Source organism: Palaemon carinicauda, chromosome 1 (genome assembly GCF_036898095.1).
Source record: "Palaemon carinicauda isolate YSFRI2023 chromosome 1, ASM3689809v2, whole genome shotgun sequence".
Classification (NCBI taxonomy): Eukaryota; Metazoa; Arthropoda; class Malacostraca; order Decapoda; family Palaemonidae; genus Palaemon; species Palaemon carinicauda.
Window position 1 is genome coordinate 200630039 of NC_090725.1, and position 25222 is coordinate 200655260.

General features: G+C 36.5%; 1 protein-coding gene across 1 annotated transcript in view; it reads right to left on the reverse strand.

Annotated features, from left to right (window-relative positions):
* The window catches only part of Ziz (dedicator of cytokinesis protein Ziz), a 573699-nt gene that overhangs the window by 257569 nt on the left and 290908 nt on the right, over positions 1 to 25222 (reverse strand). Inside the window, exons 16-19 of the mRNA XM_068386849.1 lie at positions 23870 to 24052; positions 15113 to 15304; positions 13723 to 13869; positions 1434 to 1644 (exon numbers count right to left, since the gene is read on the reverse strand). Coding sequence (XP_068242950.1) covers positions 1434 to 1644; positions 13723 to 13869; positions 15113 to 15304; positions 23870 to 24052 — 733 coding nt within the window. The remainder of the gene's footprint in view (positions 1 to 1433; positions 1645 to 13722; positions 13870 to 15112; positions 15305 to 23869; positions 24053 to 25222) is intronic.

Below are 25222 nucleotides of genomic sequence, written 5' to 3' on the forward strand. Positions count from 1 at the left end.
AGAAAAACATTTCATAAATGGCATTCATTTCATTTATTTGAAAGTTCTAATAAAAAATAATTAGAACATTGGTAATAACAAATTCAACATATAATCTATACTTGGTAAAATTGCTGTCAATTCAAAAACACAGATGTATAAAGGCGTCTGTTTCTTCGTTATGATCAGAGATAAACGTAAACAAAACATTGGTTGTCGTTTTCTATTGTGCTTTTTAGCGTGTTTAGGAAACGCATGATATAAAATCGCCTTTATTTTGATAATTCTGGATTTTCAGTCATACAACAAGCTAGTCTATAGAGTGATGGTTTTGCTATTCACCAGTTGTATTATACAATAGATATGACAAACATTAAAATTTGTCTGTATTTTGGGTTGCGTTATAACGGGAAATATATGGTGTTTACACCTATCCTGATTGTAATTTTAACCATTTTTCAAGTTATTAGAACTTTTAAGTATATTAAATGTTTTATTTATTTACAAGAACAATTTGATATTATAAAGAAATGCAGTATAGTACAAAGAAAGTATTGGAAATGGGTAGTAAACACATTTGAATAGGCAAATTGCTGGTTGCCATGGCCGCAATGGAATTATTTCTGTTAGTTGTGTGTTTCGAAATTCGCGATTTTCCATTTACACGAGGTCATTAATCGACCAAATTCTCGCATAATTCGGGACCCTACTGTATATATATATATATATATATATATATATATATATATATATATATATATATATATATATATATATATATATATATGCACACATATATATGTATATATGTGTGTGAATGTGTATGTGTTTTGCTTTAAATGGTGTGTTTACAAGACCTAAATATTATTTTAATGTAATTCTGTGCAGTTAAAACCCTTAATATTTGCATAATCTTTACAATAATAAATTCATCAAACAAGATTTATGTATAAAATCAAGTGGGTGGGCTATATGAGGTATGGCAAATTACATGAAATGAATATAATAGACTTGTAGTCTTACTTGTTTACTTCAGAACGGTAGAAATTTATATTGTACATTTGGCATAACAGTCTAGCCCTATTTTTGGTTATTTTTTGCCTTTAAATTCTGGAATTTGCACTTTTAGAAATGTTATCTCCCCCTTTAACTATAGTCAATTTCTTTTAGCGATGCAGATTTGCACCGACTCGCAGCGGTGCCCTTTTAGCTCGGAAAAGTTTCCTGATCGCTGATTGGTTGGACGAGATCATTCTAACCAATCAGCGATCAAGAAACTTTTCCGAGCTAAAAGGGTACCGCTGCGAGTCGGTGCAAATCTGCCTCGATAAAAGAAATGGACTATAGATGATCATGGCTATGCCAACAAATGGATCTATATATAAACACATTAAACAGGCAGAGAATACCATAAAATATTATTCTTGACTAGAAAAAAAAATGGAAGTACAAACCATGTCTAAGTTTTGCTTTCTTAGGATCAGCACAGAGAGGTGTGTTGAAAATAGGAAGATTTAAAGGTATGTAGTGTTCGTGGGAGCACACTACACGAAGAAGCATAAACTTATACACATGAAGAGCTATGGGGTCACCGGGGCTAAAATGTTCTAGGTACAATTTGATCAGTCCAAACACATATCCTCTGTCCATCATACTTAGACAACGCTGTGAAAAAAAGCAAAAAACTTTATTAATCTATTATAATCTGGTTTACTGAGATAAGACTAAATAGTGAATATGACACAGTAATCCTTTATTTTCACCTTAATAAATAAACTTACATTAGCAACATTAGAACCTCAAAAAGACAGAACAATTATTACTAAATTTTCCGAGGAAATAACCCTCTGGGATATAGTTAGTTACTGGCCTAAACTTACATGGTCCAGAGTAAATTCTATTTAATGCTGAATGAAACAAAAAGTGAAGGCTAATTAACCATAAGTCAGAGAGTTAAGGTTGTACTTTATTCGGCATATTTTTGTTTGTAACAGTACTTTTTGTCAAATATCCTACGTGATATCTATTCAAATTTTTTATAAGCAGCAATTGTGCTTTACCAACTAATTAGTTGCTTATTATATGAAGTATAAAAATACTCATTTTGTGCTGCTTGTGTGATTTCTAAAATTACTTTCCATTTCTATGAATATTTCATGCACTATAGCACCAATCTTTTGTCATTTTCAGTATAGTGAAATAAACACATATTACATTCAAAATCATTTCTATGTTCCATAAATACAAACCACTTATAGATAATTAATACCTGGAAGATGCCTTCAGAACTAATACGCTCACCTCAGGAGGTGAAATCCATATGCGAAGGCTAGGCACCTATTAATGTATATTGTTCCTGCCAAGAGCTAGGTTGAGGATTCTCCCATATCTGTCAGCATTTCCAGCTATGAGCCACCATCAACTAGAGAATAGTGCAAGTATAGAAATGCTTGGATTTATTTGAGGACATGTCTTTTAACAACCTATGCCAATGCTAACTCACTAAGCTCTGTATACCCTGAAACTGGAAATTTGCAAAGAAAGCTATTAAACATGAACTTTTCTCACATAATGTGATTTGAGGATGAAGAGAGGATTAGCTTTCTTTATGAGCAAGTCATAAGAAAATGGATATCTCCTGTTGAAGGACTTACTGGTAAACAAAGAGGTTGTGAAGCAAAGATATAGAGATATTCCAGTGGATGGAGTTTTTCATTGTCAGAGAAAGAAGACCAAGAGTCAATAGGACATGATGGCCCGAAATGAGTTTGAGGAACTTCTGATCTAAAAGATACATCCAGATAAACAATAACCTTTACTTCCTGCAACCGCAAGTACTTCGTCTATCAAATGAACAAGAAGGTGCTATATCAAGGGTACAGGGCATTAATCTGAACTTTTTTGAGCTCTTATCTTTGTGAGCACACAAGTGAAGAGCAACAAGGACATGTGAGTAAGTCTACAACTTCTATAGCATATGTATAATAGGCCGACATGGACTATGGCTGTCCTCTTGAAGGCATCATATTTGATGTTTTGGAGATGAGACAGTTTGAAAATCATTATTTTCTAGATTAAGTCTTTCTTAGAGACATTGAAAAGTCGAGCAAAAAACTTCCTATTCAGTAACAGACTACTGAATTCTTCTTCAGCGTTTTGTGGACAAAGGAGGCAAGTTCTCGGATTTTGGGCTGAAAGAACAAATCTTGTGGATAAGGTTTTGTTATACACAAACCACACCGATCTTTAAAAACTATACTGTGTCTCCAATAGGAAATCGTCTATAGTTTTTAGAAGTGATGATAGAGACCCTCAACTGGAAGGCATTCACTGTTGCGGTCTCATTCTGGTGTCCCTGAAAGGAGCCTAAGTCATGACCTCCATTATTCTGCTTCTTTCTGTTTTTCTCTCTATGAAAGCGTCAAAAATAAATTTAGACAACAGCCAGAGATAATCTATTTTAAAGTTGAGTGATAACAGGGACTAAACCCTGAGGAACAATGAATATAACCTGCAAAGGCTGTAACTGAACCTTCTAAACAAGTTGCCTCTTTGGAGGAGGCAGGAAACTCTGCTGTTGGTGGTGAAGTAATTATACCTTAACATGGTGACATTTTCCATTTGCTGTTAGTGGCTGAGGATATTAATACCGCTTCTCAGAAAGAAAAGAGTTTGTTACCCTTAGCCCTATTTCCCTTGGGGTTGTTAGAGCAGGCACTTACGAACCCCCCCACAAAAAAAAAAAAAAAAAAAAAAAATTAAGTAACTCCTTTACTTCTACTTTTTCCATATCTCATGGATCCGAAACTAGGTGAATCACATCAAATTTCTTCATGTAAAAAATCTAAGAGACTGAAAGAAAGGTTTAAAGAGTAACTGTATCATGGCAGAGAACTCATTCTGCTTCAACTTAACAGCAATAACTAAAGGTTTCAGGCAAGACAAAGGTGACACGATCTTCCGAAAATGAAGAAACCAATTAATCTTCAATCACTGAACATGTAGACAGGTCTAAACCAGGAAGTTGAAGAAATGGCATAAGCATAGTATTGAATTATATCATTATTATTATTATTATTATTATTATTATTATTATTATTATTATTATTATTATTATTATTAATGTTATTATTATTATTATTATTATTATTATTATTATTATTATTATTAGTATTCATATTATTATTACTAGCTAATCTGCAACCCTAGTTAGAAAAGCAAGATGCTATAAAAGACCATGGTATAAAGGCTATGACATTACCCTAGACTAGAGAACAATGGTTTGATTTCGGAGTGCCCTTCTCCTAGAAGAGCTGCTTACCATAGCTAAAGAGCCTCTTCTGCCCTCACTATGTGGATATCAGCTATTGAACAATTGCAGTACAGTAATTAACACGTTGAGTGAAGAATTGTTTGGTTTGCTTTGTGTTGTCAGGTGTATGAAGAAAAAGACTATGTAAAGAATAGGCCAGACTATTCAGTGTATGTGTAAAAAAAAAATGAGCCGTAACCAGAGGGATCCAATATAGTAATTTTGGGCCAGTCAAAGAACGCAATAGCTCTCTAGCAGTAGTATCTTGGAAGAGCACAATAAATGTAAAAATTTATTCAAGTTTTCCAATAAAGGCATTACCAACAGATATCCCTTTAGTTTTACACAATGTACAGTAAGTATTCTATTTATGTTATTACAAAGTATTGCCAAAACATTGTCTAGAATCTACAATCGACAATCCAGAAGGCATAGAAACCCTACCTGTTCTGGAGAGACAGACGAGGGTCTAAAAATAGAAGCATAGAAAGCTTTTGGAGTTTGAAGCAGCATTACAGCTGATACCCAACAGATATTGGTGAGAATAAGAATGCATAAAAATCGGGGTTCGGCCACTCGTGAAGCAGAGCATCCACTTTCTGTGCCAAAGTGGTCTAGACCAAATAACAAAACATCTGCATCTTTCGATAGAGGGAAGTGGCATGATGTTCACTTTTCCCCACATTTTCCATTACTCTTGACATGCTTGAGGTCATGCTCTCAGTAGAAGCTGATTCCATCTACTCAGCTGATCTGCTAAAACACCCAGCTTGCCTCGAACAAACCGAGGTAACAGGGTTTTGTATATGATCTATAGGAAAAGCTATCATAATTTATATCACTCATCACTCAAGATTTGGATTGAAGTACTGTAAATCCATAAACACCATCAACAGTAGTAGGTTGGCCAGGGCAACAGCCACCTGTTGAGATACTACCGCTAGTGTGTTATTGGATCCTTTGACTGGCCAGGCAGTAATGTATTAGATCCCTCTCTTTGGTTACGGCTCATTTTTCCTTTGCCTAGACATACACAAAATAGGCTGGCCTATTCTTTACACATCCGCGACTTTCCTCATACACCTGACAACACTGATTATTACCGAACACATCTACGCTCGAGGGGGTAATTACTGTACTGTGATAGTTCAGTGGCTACTTTCCTCTTGGTAAGGGTAGAAGATACTCTTTAGCTAAGGTAAACAGCTCTTCTAGGAGAAGGAAACTACTAAATCAAACCATTGGTCTCTAGTCTTGGGTATTGCCATAGCCTCTGGACCATGGTCTTCGATTAATGTTCTCTTGCTTAAGGGAATACTCGAGCACACTATTGTATCTTATTTTTTTTCTCTTCCTCTAGTTTTTTTTAAATGGTGTGTTGGGCAGGCTTGATAAAAGGGCCATGGATGCCTGGTGGTTTATCAAGAGGTTGTCTTTTCCTTATCTGATTCTATTTCTTCTCAAAACCATCCTTACTGTCTTCCCTTCAGTTGAAGTAGCTATCCTGGAGGGTATTCACCTAACCATGGTATATCGGCTCCTCCATATTGACCCTTTTTTCTGACTTTTTTTCTATAGTCTATGGATTGGATCAATCACTTCATTTATATTTCCTTAAAACAGATTGTTTTTGTAATCATTCTTAATTTAATTGTTAAGTACGATGTATCCTTTTTATTACCATTAATTCTTATGCTCTCTGGAGACAATAAGTGAAATCCGGGACCAGTACGTACTAGATTTCGTCAATGTCGTCTACTGTACTGCAATATTCGTGGTCTTCATGCAAATATTCAAGACCTTACAGTTGTGTCCAGACAGTATGATATTCATTTGTGCTCAGAAACTTTGGTTTCCAATAAGAGGCACTCATCTAGGCTCCTAATAACTGGTTTGAAGAAGCCAATAATGTTGAAACATGATGCCACCCCTAGAGCCACGGTAATGGCGATGTATATTAGGACCGGGTACACTGCTTCTCATAAGTCCTGCTATCAATGTGGATGTTATGAGAATCAGGTAATAAAAGTTTGTGGTAGGCATTACAACTTCTATTTGTGTTCAATCTACCGGAATCCAGACATGGATGATTCTAACTTCGATTGTCTTCTTACCATTATGGCTAAGATACAAGATGATAGAAAGGCCTCTTTTGTCTTTGTTGGTGATTTCAATGCTCACCATAAGGAATGGTTAAGTTGTGTTTCTCTTAGCGATCATCATGGATTAAGAGCTTTAGACTTTGCCTCTGAATCAGGCTGTGAGCAAATCATAAGTGAAGCTACGAACAGGTCTGGAAACTGCTTGGACCTTGTATACACCGACTCACTGGAATTATAACAAGTAATGTTGGTTCTCGAGTTGGGACATCTGATCATGCCTTGATTTGATTAGTAGTGACAACTGAGCAGCCTGTCCCTGATGTATCATACTCTTGTAAGATTTACATGAAATTTCAAGCAAATTGGAATGGAATTTTTCATGATTTTTTGGGCTTAAATTGGTCACAATTGTATAGTACCGTTGATCCTGTTGTCCCTCTGAATGAGAATCTAGTCAACATAATTGATAGCCATATCCCTTCTCGTGTGCTAAGATACCGAGTGAAGGACAAACCACCGTTCATTGATGATTGTAGACGTGCTTACTTGGAGAAGCAGGAGGCCTATCATCCTTGGAAGGGTAACAGATCAGATTTGACCTGGAATAACTATACTCAGCTTAAGCTTTTGCTTGGAGAGTTTACACTTCAACTGAAAATAAATACAATCTAACCATAAAAGAAACCCTTTCTGGTACAACCCAGGAACATAGGTGGTGGACTACCCTTAAATCTGCACTCTTTGGTGTAGATACAACAGTTCCTCCTTTACTTAAACCAGATGGCTCAGTCACTCACTGTCCACAGGAAAAGGTCCCTTTTGGCTGATGTGTTTGACAGTAAGCAGAGTAATGAGAAACTCAAACTCCTTCATTCCTGTTTTCCTGAGGCTAAACTAACTAGTTTACCTTTTCGATCTCGTGAAATTAAAGCTCTGTTGATGGATCTTGATGCTTATGGAGGTATAGACCCAAATGGTATTTTTCCTTTGTTTTTTATAGACTGCAGATTTCTTAGCTCAAAAGTTATCTGTTATTTTGTGCAAGTTAGCAAGAAGAGGAGCTTTTAGCACTTGTTGGAGAATTGGTAATGTTACTCCACTATGTAAATGTTTGCAGTAGCTCAAGTCCAACTGATTACCGCCCAATTTCCATAACTCCCATATTATCTAAAGTATTTGAACATCTTTTGGTAAAATGTCTTAATAGGTTTCCTGAGGGTAATCATCTGTTGCCTAGTTTGCAATTTGGTTTTCGTAAAGGATTTGGAGCATGTGATGCCCCTCTTACAATCTCCAATGCTGTACACAAATCCCTTGATTATGGTCAGGAAGTTTATATGATTGATTTTGATTTTGGTGCTGCCTTTGACCGTGTTAATCATGAGACCCTTGTTTTCACACTCAAACAGTTGGGAGTGGGTGGGTCGTTTCTGAGCATTGTCATTGAATTTTTAAGTAGCCCATTACTTTTCATACTATATACACATGGCATGTGGTTAGGCCTAGAAAACAAGCTTGTTGAATATGCAGATGATGCTACTCTGTATCAATTCCATATCCTGAATGTAGATCTGGGGCTGCTGAGTCTCTTAACAGAGATCTGGCTTAAATTAGTGCATGGTGCAAATTATGGGGTATGAAGTTGAATCCTAACAAAACTCAAAGTATGATTGTAAAAAGGTCAAGGACAGTGGCTCCTCAACATCAAGATCACAGCATTGATAATGTTTCTTCAACTTTGTATGACTTAAAATTTCAGGTGTGATTCTCGATAGCAAATTAATTTTGGAAACACATTAGGTCTGTGTCTTCTTCAATTGTACAAAAGATTGTCTTATTGAGAAAGTCTTTTAAGATTTCCGGTGATCAATCTATCCTGAAGAAGTGTTTTAATTCTATCATTCTACATTGTTTTGAGTATTGTTCTCCTTTCTGGTCTTCAGCTGATGATTCTCATCAATTAAATTTCTTATTCCTGATCTAGATATTAATCTTTGGCACCGTCGTTCAATTAGTTCATTATGCATGTTGCATAAGATTTTTCATAATTCTGATCATCCTTTACATTCAGGTCTTCCTGAACAATTCCATCCTGTTCAAAATACTAGGCATGCAGTTAATTCTAATATTCTGGCCTTCTCCATCATGAGGCTCAATACTACACAGTATTCTATAAGTTTTATTGCAGCTGTGACCAAGTTGTAGATTTATCTTCCCAATTCGGTAGTTGAATGAGTAGAACATCAAAAGTTCACAGTTGCAGCTAATGTTCTATGTTGAACAGGCTGACATAAGTCTTTTTATATTTATATATGAATTACTGTATCTGTTATAATGCTTTTAATGTTTTTTTAAATATTTTATTTTAATTTTTCATTACTTATATCGTTTCTTTATTTCTTTGTTTCCTATCCTCACTGGGCTATTTTTCCCTGTTGGAGCCCTTGGGCTTATAGCATCTTGATTTTCCAACTAGGTCTGTAGCTTAGCTAGTAATAATAATAAAATGATAACAATAACAGTTCTAAGCAGTTGATGTATTGACTCAAGACCCCTGACGAATGTTGGTCTTCCAGGATTGCTCTGTATCCTGAGGTTGAGGCATAACAAAACAGGTACCTTTAAGGATAAAATTAACCCTTGAAGATGGTGATGATGGTAGTCCCACCAAGATAGAGTGCAATAATGACCATAAAATTAAGGAATAACAACTTTCTTCAACTCCAGTATCCCATTTCAAAAGTGGTTTGATTTCTCAGTGGATGTGTTTTCATACCTTTTACATGTCCGCAGTCTTGTTCAGGGAGGAGTGAAGACTGAAAGCTGTCCCATTGCAGGAAGAAACATCTTTTCTTGCAACTATCGTATAAAATAAGCATATGTATTGCCAGTAGGGAAGAAAGGGCGCCACCCTATTCTTCCCCCTTCTTGGAAGATCTCTCTCTTTTTCAGGGGACAGAAAAGAGGTACGTGCCGAATGTTTTTTGTATATGCTGCAAATGCTGCTTCCCCTTCACCTGTTCGAAATAACAGACCTAAACCAAAATCCTTCCCTGTGGAAGATATTGAGGTACGAAGTAAAAGGGCTTACGCCCCCATTACAGTGCTAAGCCTTATAGGAGATAAGGCACAATGCTGTTGGTCAGGACTCAGAGCCTTGGCTCTCATCCCTTTTTTGACAGGGACATTCCCCTGACACTTTTCACAAACTTCCAGTTGACCATGAGCTGCTCTGACTAGTTCTTCGCAGGTGGTTGACTTCTCAGACCAGCCTTCTAGCTCTCATGAGCAATGAACACATTTCTGCATTTATCCATGAGGAAGGTTGCTCATTGTTCTGGTCTCCAAGAGCTGAACTTCCTCCTGTAAGAGCACAATATTCTCGACTAGACGACAATCCACGAGATAAAGATCCACGAGCGCGATCATCTGGGGACCCAAAATATCCCCATGATCATGATCCCCTCTGGGCCGATCTCCACGAACATATTGCTAGCATGATCTAGAACTCATCTTTTTACAGCCCTCACCAAGCACACAATCTCCAAAAGATGTTCAGTCACAGGCATGATTGTAACAAACTTCACATACATGCCTATATACGCAGAAGATCGTCAATGTGCAAGATGGCTGACACAAGCTCAATTGATTTCATGTGAGAGGGATTCTCCACGCCCACGATCACCACCATGCACACAATCAACTGCACAGGATATTTGTCCATGCGTTCTGTTCCAGATTACCTTTGGTGTACAAACCAGTGAAATGACAAGAACACCTCTAACTGATCCCTACCCATATACAAATGGGAAGGATGGTATGTCCCGGGAATGTTTCTTCCAAGGATGACAACCCAAGTACATTCTCCCCTTGTATACGAAGCAAGATGTTACATACAGAAATGTTTTCTTCTTCAAGAATATATTTTAGTATGAGATTCAATGCTATGCGATTGGACACTTCTTAGTTATATACATTTGGGTCACATAACTTCTGGCAGCTGTATTGTCATGGCTCTTCAATTACACGATACATAGGAAGAAGTACCTAGATCCGTTACCATTGCTTGTACAGGGTGCGAGAGGTTTTTTGTGCCTTATCCTACGTGTTTCATCTTTGAGGGAATGTGCTGATCTCGTTCCCTCCTTACAATATATGTCGGCTCGAGTTTATTCATGGCATTTCCTATGAGATCGGCCATGCTCCATGATTGAAAACCCTACAATTGGAAGTAGCTATAGGTTACTGATCGGAATCCTTATGATTGGTAGAGGCAATTGGAAACTACAATTGCTAAACATGATCTAAAAAACCTGATTGGTATGTTGACGATTACTAGCCGCAATCGGAACCCTGATAATAACTAGCTGCAATCAAAATCCTTAAGATCATTAGCTACAATTGGAAACCTCACAAGTGCCAGCAGAGACTGGAAATCTTACGATTGCTTACCGCGATCCAAAAATAGAATTCTCATCAAACAGCAAAACCAATATGATTTTCTAAGCTATAGAAACTTGAATCAAACAATAACAAACTTAGTTCAAAAATGTTAAATTTTCACTTGATCTTATAAAAATATTCCTAACATACATAAATATTCTGAAGGAGCAGTCTCCAGATGAAAATTCTATAGTATACAGGAGTTAGATGTTTGATCTAAGAATTCACATCTGAAAAACTATCTGAGTCACTTACTGTCCTTACAAACAGTGACAAACAGTGTCGTAAGAAGCTCCGCACACTTCTACATCAGGACATAATCAATGCTGTAACTCGATTTCTTTATCTTTGACTCAAGGCAAATGTATGTTTTACAGCTCTGATGAAAAAATCTGTTGTTTTGAAGTGCATAGAAAACACCTTTCAATGGATACAACCCTTTAATGGTAATCATTTGTGAAATTTGAAAGTATAATAGCATTCCCCTTTTGAGAGTGGGAGAAACTATATAAATTTACATAATGTCTAGTATAGAACCAAAATACTGCAACAACTGACTGGTGTAACAACAGCTCTTATGATAGTCTTCTGGCTCCTATACTTACATTAACATTTGAAAAAAATAATCTTATTGTAGAGACTTGGTTTGTAGCAGGAGGAATTGGTCTACAACTACAATCTTTCATTTTCATATGCATGCTTAAGATTATTATGGAAAAGTATTCAACACATAGTTGTGGATTTGGAAAGAGGGAATATACATTCATGCAATCCCCTTAAAATGACTTATAATTTCAATGTAGACTAATCTCAACCTCATTAACCTAACCATTATAAATTTCTGAAATAAAGTCAGGAACTGCCTATGCAGTCTGTGACAGGTGAAGGGGCAGGGTTTTCCCTTCTTACCACATGCCACCAACCAACAACCCTAATAGCTATTTGACTGTCATTCCCATTCATGTTGATTACAGATAACTGTGGTCTTGCTGGGTTCCTGGTGTGGCTACATGTTCTTGTATTAATGGATGACACTGTCAAATTATCAATGTCTACAAATGGATTGATAAATAAATAAGGACTTCTTAATCAGTTTTGCCAAAATAATGGTATGAAAGTAAATATGAATAAAACAAAATTTTTTGCTATTAATGTAGAGATGACTGAACGTGAACCAATAAGAGTGGATGATTTGACAGTGTCATGGTGCGATTAATATATTTATTTGGGGAATGTTTTTTAACAAGTGATGGGTTGGTATCATCTGCCATTGCTACTCATGCACAAGCAAAAATGTGCCACATTTTAAAATTCATATCTTTTGTAAATAAAAACAACGATGTACCATTTTATGTAAAGAAGAAACTTTTAATGCAGCTTTAATGTCAACAATTCTTTACGGGTGTGAGTCCTGGATTAATTGAGATCTGAAACCTATTGTTAAATCCTATAACTGGGGAATTAAACAACTATTAGGTGTTCGGAAGTCATCATGTAATGATCTGTGTTATTTGGAAGTAGGAATGCCAACACTAAAAGCTATTGTTTTTCAAAAAAATATGGAGAGATAGGAATGGGATGGCAGAGGATCCATGGATACATGCAATGAAACTTACTTTAGAGTACAATACACCTACTGGTAGATATGTATCAAACTTGATTTCAATAGATAAAGATGAAGATCAAAGATTTTTTAAACTTAAAATAGGCTGTAATAGAATCTAATTCATCTCATAGAGAAACATATAAATTATTGAATGCTGAATCTACTGTACACGATGCATATACAAAAAAGATTTCTGTTAATGATATATAAAACTTCTTTTACTACATTAAGGTTCAGCACTCATAACCTTGCTATTGAAACAGATAGGTGGAATAAAAGAGGTCCAGGTCGCCTCTCAGTAGATGAGAGACTAAGCCCTTGTGGCGAGGTATAAATGGAGCTAGATGTGGTAGAGTCATGCCCTATTATGCATAATATAACTAATATAATATAACTAATTATAACATAAATTCATTTCATCAGATCCTTGTTAAAGATGTACAAACCACTGTGGAAATTGCTCACTCAATCTTGAACTGTTACACAGATATATTTTCTTTGGTTTACTATTAATTTTTGATTTTATGTTAAAGTGATTTTTAGAAAATATGTTCAATGATTTTAATTGTGATATATGATTAGGAACTATTATAAATCCTGTAATTTCATGGACTACATTGTGTATAAAATAATGTAAATATCCCGACATGTATAGTAGATTTACGTTAACATGTAATATTGTTTATTGTAATTTTTAATGTAGAATTTGTGGTCAGTAAAGATTTATCTATCTATATATCTTTCTATCTTTGTTTCTAATTCCCATGGCTCCATCACTAATTCTTATAATACCAACTCAACTTCTGCCAAATGTTTCCCTCCTCCCAAAAATGGTAGCCTACATGCCTATAATAAAACCAGACAAAGACATATACGTTTTAATTCAAAAAATTTCTAATACCAGAACACTTATTTTCAAAATCTTGAATTAAGTTGGAGCAGTAGAGGCCATTGGGGTTGATGACAATTACCTAGAGTTCTTGGTTATGTTGTTATGTTCCCCCCATGGCATCACCTATTACGTAGACTGAGCATTGGCTTCGGTGATTAAAGCATAATGACTACCAGGTAAGATTTGCTTGAATAATAAATGTCAGCTCATATATGTTCAACAAGAAAAATTTGGATCGTTCACCTGTGTTATTAGAATCAAGCACTCAAAATCAACTGCAAAAAATTAGGCTTAGTCATGATTACAGTTAGTATAATCAATATTATAAAAAATATCTATAGCTTCTGTTTCTAATCATAGCATGCTTAAGTAATGCAAAATGAATCACCTTCAAGAAATGTGAAAGGGCTATGTTCGCTGAGCGTGCTTCAACTGGAGTCTCTTTGTGACGTTGAACTATGTGACTTGATACTAGCTCAACGAGTAATCTCACTTCTGTATGATATTCTTCACTGAATCTTTCATTTCTCACCATCTGGGGATAAGAGACATTTAAATTAACAATGAATATCTAAGCTGTCTTATAAGGAATGAGATCTATTTTCTATTATGATACCATTCACAATAGGAACCAAGTAAAGTCTCCCCATCTTTATCCACGGATTAGGTAACTGCAGATTCACTTAATGCATAGTTTATCACTTGATACCAATTTAGAAAATTTAACACAAAATATTTATGCAAGGAAAATGTTGGGAAAAGAAAAAAGTTGGCAAAATATTAATTATAAAGAGACATTGGGACAGAGATTTCAATCACATATAGTGATAGGAATGTCCTATTCTCCTCACTGTAACACCTTTGGTTTTAAAAGCAAGAAAAATAATCTCTCAGATTTCTTACTTAGATGGAAATAGTTAGTGAATTGACTTTCAGTCCATGGTATTTTGGATATGGGGTTCTTAACCTGTAAATATTTTACTTATACAGTATGTTTAAGCCATAGTCTAAAATGCATGTAGCACTCTCTCATGTCTATAGAGACATCATTCCATAAATTTATTAAGTCAGATTGAAAAAAAAATATAAAACAAGTTACTAAGCGGAGGAGGAGAAGGAAGTGGGAGATGGTGGAGCCTCAAGTAACTAGAAATGTAAATAATGTATGTTTTATTGCTTCCAGCTTCCACACACTGTTCAGAGGCAGATTAAATATCAATCCCTGTGCACTATAACTAAATTTTGAATTCCAGGTGAATGAAAATTTTGCACTTATTTTACATTCATGCGCATGGATATTCCAATGATTGAAATTCGCAAGTTGTGTTTGGATATAAAGGTAGATCTGTATTACAGTAATTTATTAGCAACAATTAAAAGTTTTATAAAAAAGAAACTGTATATTGATTGCCTTTGCACTCAAACACTATTTTCTCATTATTAGAAAAGAATTGTGAACAAAAAGTCTAAAGCTGGAATTTCTAAAGAAAGAGCAGTAAACTAAAAGCATATTCACATATATCATATAAAGATGAACCAAGGAATAATAAAAAAAAATATTATTTGTTCTTCAAATATAAACATACATAATCCTAAATTAGCAAAACTCAAACTTCATAATGGCTTGTTAAGAGTTACTTAATTACATCAATAAAAATATCTTTTTAAAAGGAATCTACTTTTCCACAAAATTCAGGGTTTAACTTTAACATAAACTATTTCACAACAAGTTTGTATCAATATCAATATTATTGATCAGTATCACAGCACCAACCAACCTTAATCCTTGCAGTTGTCAGCAAATGTAAAGCCATTGATCGAGTAATAAAGGCAAAGAAGAACTGGCTATGACGGAGAATTTTGCCTGTAATAAGCTGGTCCAAATTTGAAATATCTAGGAGCTCAGATAATGATTTGCACAATTCTTCATGTACAGTTCGCCGGCCATGGCAAGAAATGTTCATCACATACTGAAAATAAAAAATTGGTACAGTATAGCTTTTTGGTTTCACAATTCATTTACAATCTACCACTACATTCCCCCTTGCTGGTTTCATCAACAGAAAATATGCTGAAAATAAATTCTTATGATATAAATCTTTATTACTGGAAAGTTGGCATCAATAAGCATGATCATACAATAAAATCAGAGACTAGGATGTAAAAAAACTATTTTTTTAAATCAATCTTATTTTTTTTTTTCATTCACAAACCCATTATTTGCTAATAGCCTATTTTTACATCAGCGCAATCTCCAGACACAACAGAAAGGAATACCTTTGCCCACCTGTCATGTGTGTGCACCCAGGAGGAGTAACCTTTTTCATCTGTCTGAATATGCATCCAGAACTCTATACCCCCCCCCCAACCCCCCCCCCCCAAAAAAAAAAACAGCTATTAAAAAAATTGTGAGTCAAGTAGTCAATTAATAATTTTTCCTGGAAAGCTATTGGCACATGTGCAATGTTTTTCATCAGATGTACCGAATGAGTTAGATTATAATATAAACATAATGTTGGTTATATGTGGCGAAGAAATCAGTGTATACACTTGAGATGTTGGAAAGGTGTGCTCAAATAACAATGAATTTATTTAACAAAAGAGTTGTAAGAACTTAGCCTTGTCATTCAAGTAGGAGTACCTTTTGAGTTCTTTTTGAAGAAGGTAGGAGGTTTGAAGATACCTATGTACCTGTTTCAAAAGGTTGTACTGTATAACGAATGTGTCAGGTGTATAACCAAGTGATGTGTCACCTCACGGAATAACACGTTGGTAAAGGCTTGGCTTTAATTGTGATATATCATGTTTTGGAAGTACAGTACCACCTGGAGTTGAAAAAAATTACCTGTAGTTAATTAGTGTAATTACATGCCCAAATATTGCTATGAAAAGTGTACCTCCAAGCGTTTTGAGTTGGAGTTGGCCATTTGGCAGTCTTTTAGACAAAAGATAAAATTGCGACTTATGAGTGGTCCAAGTCAAAACAACCCCTGGTCACGTGAATATACCTCCACAAAGTTTATCTAGAAAAAATTGTGATACCTTGACAAATATACGGCCTAGAAAGCTCACCAACTCCTCAATTTGATCAGTAGAAGAATGTGGTAAAGTTAGGACGTGTTCAAAGGAATGATGTCAACACCAATTTACTATTTAGGCCTAATTATAGACTAATCTGGGTGTAAATACGGTAATTTTGTCAAATCAATCCGGTTAGATCGATCTTCATCAGGTTTTTCTCAGATTTTGGGATAGTGGATTAAAACTTAACATTAACAGCATCTTCTTTTCAGTGGGGATGGATTTGCATCAAACATGGTGATTCTTTCTGTGACCTACTTGGAGGAGGGGTAGCCAAGACAACTCGCATAATTTTCTGCATGTATGTATACATATTATCATTATCATCAGCCGTACCTAGTCCATTGCAGGACTAAGGCCTAAGACATGTCATTCCACTCCCGTCTGTTTATTGTCTTTCTATGCCAGTCAGTTTAAGTACTTGGGGTCTGTTATTGCAGCAAATGGTGGAGTGGAAGCAGATGTACGTCAGAGAGTGAATGAAGGTTGCAAAGTGTTGGGGGCAGTTAAGGGAGTAGTAAAAAATAGAGGGTTGGGCATGAATGTAAAGAGAGTTCTATATGAGAAAGTGATTGTACCAACTGTGATGTATGGATCAGAGTTGTGGGGAATGAAAGTGATGGAGAGACAGAAATTGAATGTGTTTGAGATGAAGTGTCTGAGGAGTATGGCTGGTGTATCTCGAGTAGATAGGGTCAGGAACGAGGTGGTGAGGGTGAGAACGGGTGTAAGAAATGAGTTAGCGGCTAGAGTGGATATGAATGTGTTGAGGTGGTTTGGCCATGTTGAGAGAATGGAGAATGGCTGCCTGCTAAAGAAGGTGATGAATGCAAGAGTTGATGGGAGAAGTACAAGAGGAAGGCCAAGGTTTGGGTGGATGGATGGTGTGAAGAAAGCTCTGGGTGATAGGAGGATAGACGTGAGAGAGGCAAGAGAGCGTGCTAGAAATAGGAATGAATGGCGAGCGATTGTGACGCAGTTCCGGTAGGCCCTGCTGCTTCCTCCGGTGCCTTAGATGACCGCGGAGGTAGCAGCAGTAGGGGACTCAGCAGTATGAAGCTTCATCTGTGGTGGAAATGTGGGAGGTTGGGCTGTGGCACCCTAGCAGTACCAGCTGAACTCGGCTGAGTCCCTGGTTAGGCTGGAGGAACATAGAGAGTAGAGGTCCCCCTTTTTTTTTTTTTTTTTTTTTTTTTTTGTTCTTGTTGATGTCGGCTACCCCCCAAAATTGGGGGAAGTGCCTTTGGTATATGGATGGATGCCAGTCTATGCACGCAATTTTTTTAGTTCATCAATCCATCATCTTCTTTTCCTTTCCCTGCTTCATTTGCAATCTCTAGCAACACATCTGTTATTCATAATGTCCATCTATTATCTGTCATTTTCATTATATGTCCTGCCCATGTCCATTTCTTTTTCTACTTGTTCTTAGAATATCCTCTACTTCAGTTTGCTCCCATATCCACGTTTCTCTTTTTCTATCTCTTAGTCTTATTCCCATCATTATTCTTTTCATAGCTCTTTGAGTTGTAACTAGCATATGTCCCAAGGCTTCAGTAAGGCTTAGGAAGGGGGTTTGATTTCCTGAGGTAAGCAAGTATGTTCGAAGCTACGAGTCAATGCCGATAATTTCCACGATGAGGCAAGATTTATTCCTTTCATATAAAAAATTTGGCTCAAGGCTGAGCAATAGCCTTTCATCGTGGCTACTGAAAGAAGTTTCTCTTCCTGTAGGTAAACTAAAAAGTCAGCCACTATTAGAACCCTGGCCTCAATTGGAGAAGTGTTCCTTTGATAACACCAATCACAGTAAAGGGACCACTTTGTCTCATACAGTGCTATCGATAACTTGCGGAGGTATTCAGATAGTTGTTTTGTAACTGGACTTGAAAAACTTCAGTCTCTCTCTGAGAAGATACTGGATAACCTCCAGCTGTGAAAAACCAGGCATGTCACTGCACTGTGGTACATCTTGGTGTGAGACTGACACAGAAGGTTGTTTCTATTTGAGAGTTCTCTCGGAACTTCTATGAGAAGGTTGAGAAGGTCTAGATACCACTCAGAATAAGGCAACTTGGGTGCAACTAGCATTACTTGAATATTTGATGTTAACATGATCTTGCTGAGCACTTGTCTTATGAGGCAGAAGGCGGGGAACGCAACATTGTGAATCCCGTCCCATGGATCCTAAAATGAATCTTTCATTATTGCTGATGGAGGACCCAGGACTGGCAAGCAGTACACCTCCAGCTTGCTCTTCAGGTGTTGGTAGTATTGTAGCCAACAGTTCCTGCTGGCACTGGCCTTTCCCTTGTTCGGCCCGTAGATCTTCAGGTGTGTAACAAACATCTATTATTGGGGAACTGCAGAGTTGGGGGTTCCCTCACCACTAGAGGATTCAAAGACCATTCTCAGCCAACAATCTGACCTTGTTGACTGTGATAACGTTTCATTTCCCTGGAATGAAACGAGCTGAGAGATGTGACACAGTGACCATTGCCCACTGATACATCATTACTGCCAACTGACAGAGAGGTTGAGACATGGATCCTCCCTTGTTTGTTCACATAAGTCACCACAGTCGTGTTGTCGCGCATCAACACTACTGAGTGACCCTAAAGAATGTCAGTGAAGTGGAACAACGTTTGATATGCTGCCTTCAGTTCCAAGTAGTTAATGTGATAAATCATGTCCTCCTACGGCCATTGGCTTGAGACATAGTGGGTAGCTAGATGTGCTCCCAACCCTTGTTGGGATATGTCTAAGAAAAGAAAGTCTCTGCAATGGGGATCCACATTAAAGGTTCTCCTGAAGCCACCATATCAGATCTTTCTTGACATCCGGAGTCACGTTGACGAGAACGGTCATGTAGTCTGTTCTCTTATGCCAATGGGATTTTAACGACCATTGCATGGGATACAAGTGCATCCTCCCGAAGGGAGCTAACCGTTCCAGTGACGACAGATGTCCCAGAAGCTTCTACCATTGCTTTGCGTCGAGTGAGTCCTGCTTGAAGAAGTTTGCTGCGATGGAAATACTTTCACTTGGGCTGAATCGATATCCATACCCACATAGCAAAGATGCTGATGATGAATGAGCACTGATTTCTCGAGATTTATCCTGATCCTAAGAACCTGACTAAAGTCAAGAAGGTCTCTGTGAAGTAGAAATTGGGATTCTGACTCCACCACTAACAGCCAGTCATCAAGCCACCGAAAGAGCCCAATGTCTCTGGAATAAGCCCAGGTTGACACTTGTGAAGACTTGAGGGGCTGCAGATAGACCAAAGCAAAAGACTCAAAATTTAAATCCCCTTTCTCCCAGAATGAACCAAAGATACTTTCTTGATCTTGGGTGAATAGGAATCTGAAAGTATGCATCCCTTAGGTCTATGGACAGCAGGAAGTTGTTTTGTCTTATTGATTGTAGGACTGTGCTGGAAGTCTCCATTTTGAATGTTGTTTGGAGAACAAAGGGGTTCAGGTGAAACAAGTCTATGACTGGCCTCCAGCCTCCTGGCAGCTTCTTGACAATGAACAAGTTGCTGTAGAACCCTGGAGACCAGGTGATTTCCTTTATGGTGTTTTTTTACCAGCAGTCTAAATTTCCTCTTGTAAGAGATCTTTTGGAGACCCTTACAAACACAATGAAAAGTTCATCAGAGCTTGAGTGAAAGGAGGGTGACAGCAGATGAACAGGATGCAATACCAGGAGTGGAGGACCTCCACTGTCCAGAGATCTGCCCCATGGAACTGCCACATTGTCCCCCACAGGTAATGACATGAGGTGATTGCTACCCCTAACACAGTTGCCGCCTACCTCGACCCTTCCTTCTAGAAGGTGTTTGATGGTGAAAGGATTGTGAATGCTCGCCCTGTTTCTTGTAAGCAGGAGGATCTACCTCAGGAAGTCGAACATGTTGATGAGTCTGCCTAGATGGAGAGGACTTATGCCTAATAGGCACTGACAGAGCCTGTTTAGAGGAGGCTGTCTGATAGAGAAAAGTTGCCTGATTACCTTTTTCCTCTTTATCAATGACAGCTGCGAATTCCTCAGGCGGGAAGAGTTGGGCATTGCATCAACGGAGTGTTTTGCAAGGCTAAAGAGTCACTAGATGCTATCTACCACACAAATTTCTTGATCACTGCATCCTGTCTCTTAAGGATAAAGTTGCTCCATAGGAAGATGGAATTCAAGAGCCTTTCCTCTGAACGAACAACCTCCTCATACTGTTTCCTGACCTGCAAAGAGAGAAATAATAATAATTCTCAGGAATGTCCTTAAACAACATTTGTTTGTCATCTGTTTTCACTTCTCCCTGAGACTGGATCGACGAAGAAATAGGCAAAGGAATTTCTGAAGTAAAAATACACAAAATCTATGTTTCTTGACAAAACTATATGATGATGAACCCAAAGGAGAACAATCCTGCTTAGACCTCTTCTACTTCCAACCATGAAATATCTCCCGTTGGGAGAAAGACCATTCTCTACACGCATTATGAGGAGATTCCAATGAGCAGTGATGTCCTCTGCATGCCGGACACAAAGTATGAGGATCAACATTCCCTTTACTCATATATGTTCCACAATGACTACCATCAATACCAGGACACATAACCATCACACTCATTTGCTTAACACTCCTACTGAAAAAGAGAGAAAGCAATTAACACAAGTAGAAAACTTCAAATGCCAGGTGAAAAAAGCACACTCCCAAACAGGTCAACGGCCAGAGATATAATAGCTTGCCCAGTGCAAGTCACACCCTGTCCACCACACTCGCTGGTGGATGGAAACTGACATATAGGCTGCTGGAACCTTGATAACTCTTCACTGGCCGTCTCCAGCTCACACCAGAGTATACCCTGTTAAATAAAGGTTTATTTCACATAGGAACAAATTTTATTTATTCAACTTTGAACAAAAAAATAATACATTGCTCTACAGTTATTCATCTTTGTATATGTAATGAAAATATATGGGAAGTAAGGCAAAATTAAGGTTATGGCTAACTTCTAAGTATTGTTTGATACTATAAAAATTACAATATCACAATTTTCTTTGCCATAAAATATAGTTCAGTCAGTCTGCTACAATTACTGAGATAGTAAATGCTTGTATCCTTAATAAAAATGAGCAAAAGAGATTGCAAAAATATTTCTATTCCCAAATAGACAAACCAAGCCCCAAAAATCTACATTCCGAGTAAATATTTTTGTAAGTATTTACATCTGGTGAAATTATATGATTTTCAATTACTTTATACAGGAAAATAGCAAAGTGAATGAGTTATACAACAATAAATATATCATATGTCTTGCTTTATCTATTATTGCACAAGGAATATAAATGCCGGTATGTTTATAAAGATTTAACTCGACCTATTGAGTTATTGTAATTGCCCCTGCAACATGAATTACTTCCTTTTCCATATCATTTCAAATCAAGACTAAACATTTTGTAATTGAAAATAAAATCACCACAGCTATTTGAAAAAAGAAGCTTTTAGTTTCTAGTGGTCACTGTTCCACACTCAAAAAAATTTCTTTTATTTTTTTTTTATCATTTATGAAAAACTTTCTAGCTCACATTGGGAAAATTATGAACCCTTTTTATACAAAATGTATTCAGCAACAAAATAGAACAATAAAAAAATTATAACTTTTATACTTTTTTCACAAATACTTTTGTATGCAGGAATAATATTTTTCATACGCACATCAAATATATCAAAGGCAGACAAGTTCTATTGCAATTTTGATTATTCTGCCATAAAATATAACCATTTAGACAAAAAAATTATACAAACATGAATGTTACTACTCTAATAAGGTTGTTATAGTGATTTAAAATAAAAAAAATAAAAAAATCTTCCCAATTTCTTGCTAGTGCACAGGAACTCAGCCCTGATAACAGACAACACTAATTAATTGTGCATTCATCAAAGACTTAATGTTAATTTCTTTGTGTGTTTTACCTACTTCAGAATATTAAGAAAGTATCATACATTAGAAAACCAAAGTGAGCATATAATTTCCAGATAGTTTACTCCATATCCTATCTAGGAGATAGCACCAAAACATATATAGAGGCACAGGTGTAAACTAACCCCTCCTGTTAAGAATGAAACCATAAAAATGGAATTATTCACCCTGTACTTGTAATGATGGCCTTCCAGTCAGAAGCCATGAGTCCTTCCCCAAGGACTGAATCCCTTAGGATTCCAGTGACCCAATCCTTGAGAATAATTTATGATTTAAAGGGCACTCATGAATGGCAGAGGCAAGGGACAGTGGCAATGTCCTAGCTAGCAAGACAATACCATAGATACTGACCATATACAGTATACACATAATCAGTGCCAAGCCTTCCACCAAAGTTAAGACCAGCGAGGGCCAGGCAATGGCTGCTGATGGATGACTCAGCAGGTAGACCTACAGGCTCTCCCAAACCCCTTATCCTTAGCTCACAAAGATGGTAAGGTTCCAGACACTACAAGAAACTATCGAGCTCAAGCGGGATTCTACCCCGAGTCTAGCAAATCGGCAGGCAGGGACATTTCCAATAGGCCACCAAAACCCTAGTTCTAACAAAAGGGTCCAATCTATCTTTTGTAAGGCTAAGATCATCCAATAATCTCACACATGGCTTTGAATGCAAACACCTTCATAAACGTGATCCCCTCTCCCATTCATCATATCATTGAATATAAACGAATGTGGAAACATCTCTACAGTTTAAAAAAAAATATTAATAATAATAATAATAATAATAATAACAATAATAAAATTTAAATTAAAATGAAAGGGAAAATTACTAGGAGTTTGGACAGCAAGATGGAAGAAAACTTATATAATTAGGAGGAGGCCAAATTAAAAAAGAAAAGTAAAAATAGAGCATAAAGAGAAATTCCCTAAGTTGAAGAAACCTTTTGCCTATTGAAGCTGACTGACTTCCTCTAGGCCTTCTCTCAGCAAGAGGGATGAACCACACATAGACTCTAGGTAAGTAATGAAGTAATTCTTTTTAGTTTGAAAAAAGTAAGCTTACCACTTAATTGATGCAAAGCAAAAAACCCTGAATGAAAAAGCTGAACAGTGGAGATTGAGGAAAACGGGAGGTATTCTCCTTGGTTAATATACAAATAAGGCACTATAAGTAGTAAATACATTACGTCTTCTTCCATCTGACAGACAAAAGTGCAGTGAACATAGGGATTGGCAAACCACAAAATATGTGATTTAATAGGATTATAGTGCGACAAATGAGTTTTCAACATCAATTAGCTGATGTGAAATAGTTCATTAGCAAGGCTGGCAAAGTGCAAAAGTGTTTGATTAACTAGCTATATACAGTAGCCATACATTAACACAAAAACTTCTATTAAAAAAGGGTATGAACACTTACTTCTTCTACAAATCATAAACTGTAAAAACAAAGACAGATTATTACCTTGATATATGAGTTGAGTATATCCTCTCTTCCTGCCTCATAAACTTCATCTACTATATGAACCAATACTTTGGTGGCATTTGTCACAGTTTCTGGTCCTCCGTGAAGAAGAACGCTGAATAATTGGTTGAGCAGTGTGGGTAAAAATGTGATGATATTTCCCACTTTAAGAGCCAGAAGAGCCTGAAAATTATTTTAAATATAAATGTTATTATCTGATAAACAAAAAGCCCCAATGAATATAGATTATTAACCCATAAATTCATAAAAACTGTAATTTATAATAGAAAATAAAGAAAATATTCCTAATATGAATTATTTCTGCTTAATATACATAAAATCTGCTTTTTAGATTACACAACTCAAAATTACAAAATGAATCAACAGGAATACCTAAGACAATACAGATACGGAGAATTACGTTTACTTGTAAGAGCATGTGGAACTTGTAAAATAATAAAACATCTGAATCAATAAATTTTCCAAATCAAACGGAGATGTGAAGGGTCTTTGGACAAAATCAAAAGTAGAATGATACAAGTTCTGGGCAAATAATATCGTTAAATGGGGGGGGGGGGAAATTTAGTAATAAAAAAGAAAAAAAAAATGAAAACATAATGATGCTATAGGGAAAAATGCAAACTCCAGTTTTGTACCTGTAAATAATTCTTTTCTTTTACTCCTACTGCTAAAACAATTAGAAACTATATTCAGTTTTTGATGTAATAATGAATCCTTACATTCAACTCGTACAATCTATAGGTTGGTAACTAAATATTTCAGTTGTTCTTTTACTAAAGAATCCCTGCTACAGTTAAATTGTTTACTTTAATGATATTTCAATATACTCTAATGACTTCAATTCCCCTTTAATGTAAAACTTTTGTGGTTGTTATGGATTCTACTCTATAAAGCTGTTGTTTTATAAGTGGTTGTGTTATTTAAGTGATTTGGTGGTGCTTATGAGTTGGATATATATTTAGTGTAAACTAATGGTGGTTTTTTTATGCTTAACAACAGGAAGGCAGGGGCTGGGCTTGCAAATTTAGCCTTGGAAGGGTCAGCAAAATTAATATAGACTTCAAAATTTTGTTTTTGGGCTCGAGCCATGTTGTCCTAATGGAAGTTCCTCTAGGCAGCTTTCTATTTGGGATATTTACTACGAGTGATATACTAGAGAAAATTACCTATAAAAGTATCACAGGGTTACTACACCAGGAGCAAATACTGTATCCCGAAAGATATCATGTATGCAACAAGGACGTGTTTAAAACAATCACGGCTATCCTTCCCCGAATAGAGTTAACCTTGTCTCGAAGGATATGGATTAGGAGTGGATACGTGAGAGAACTG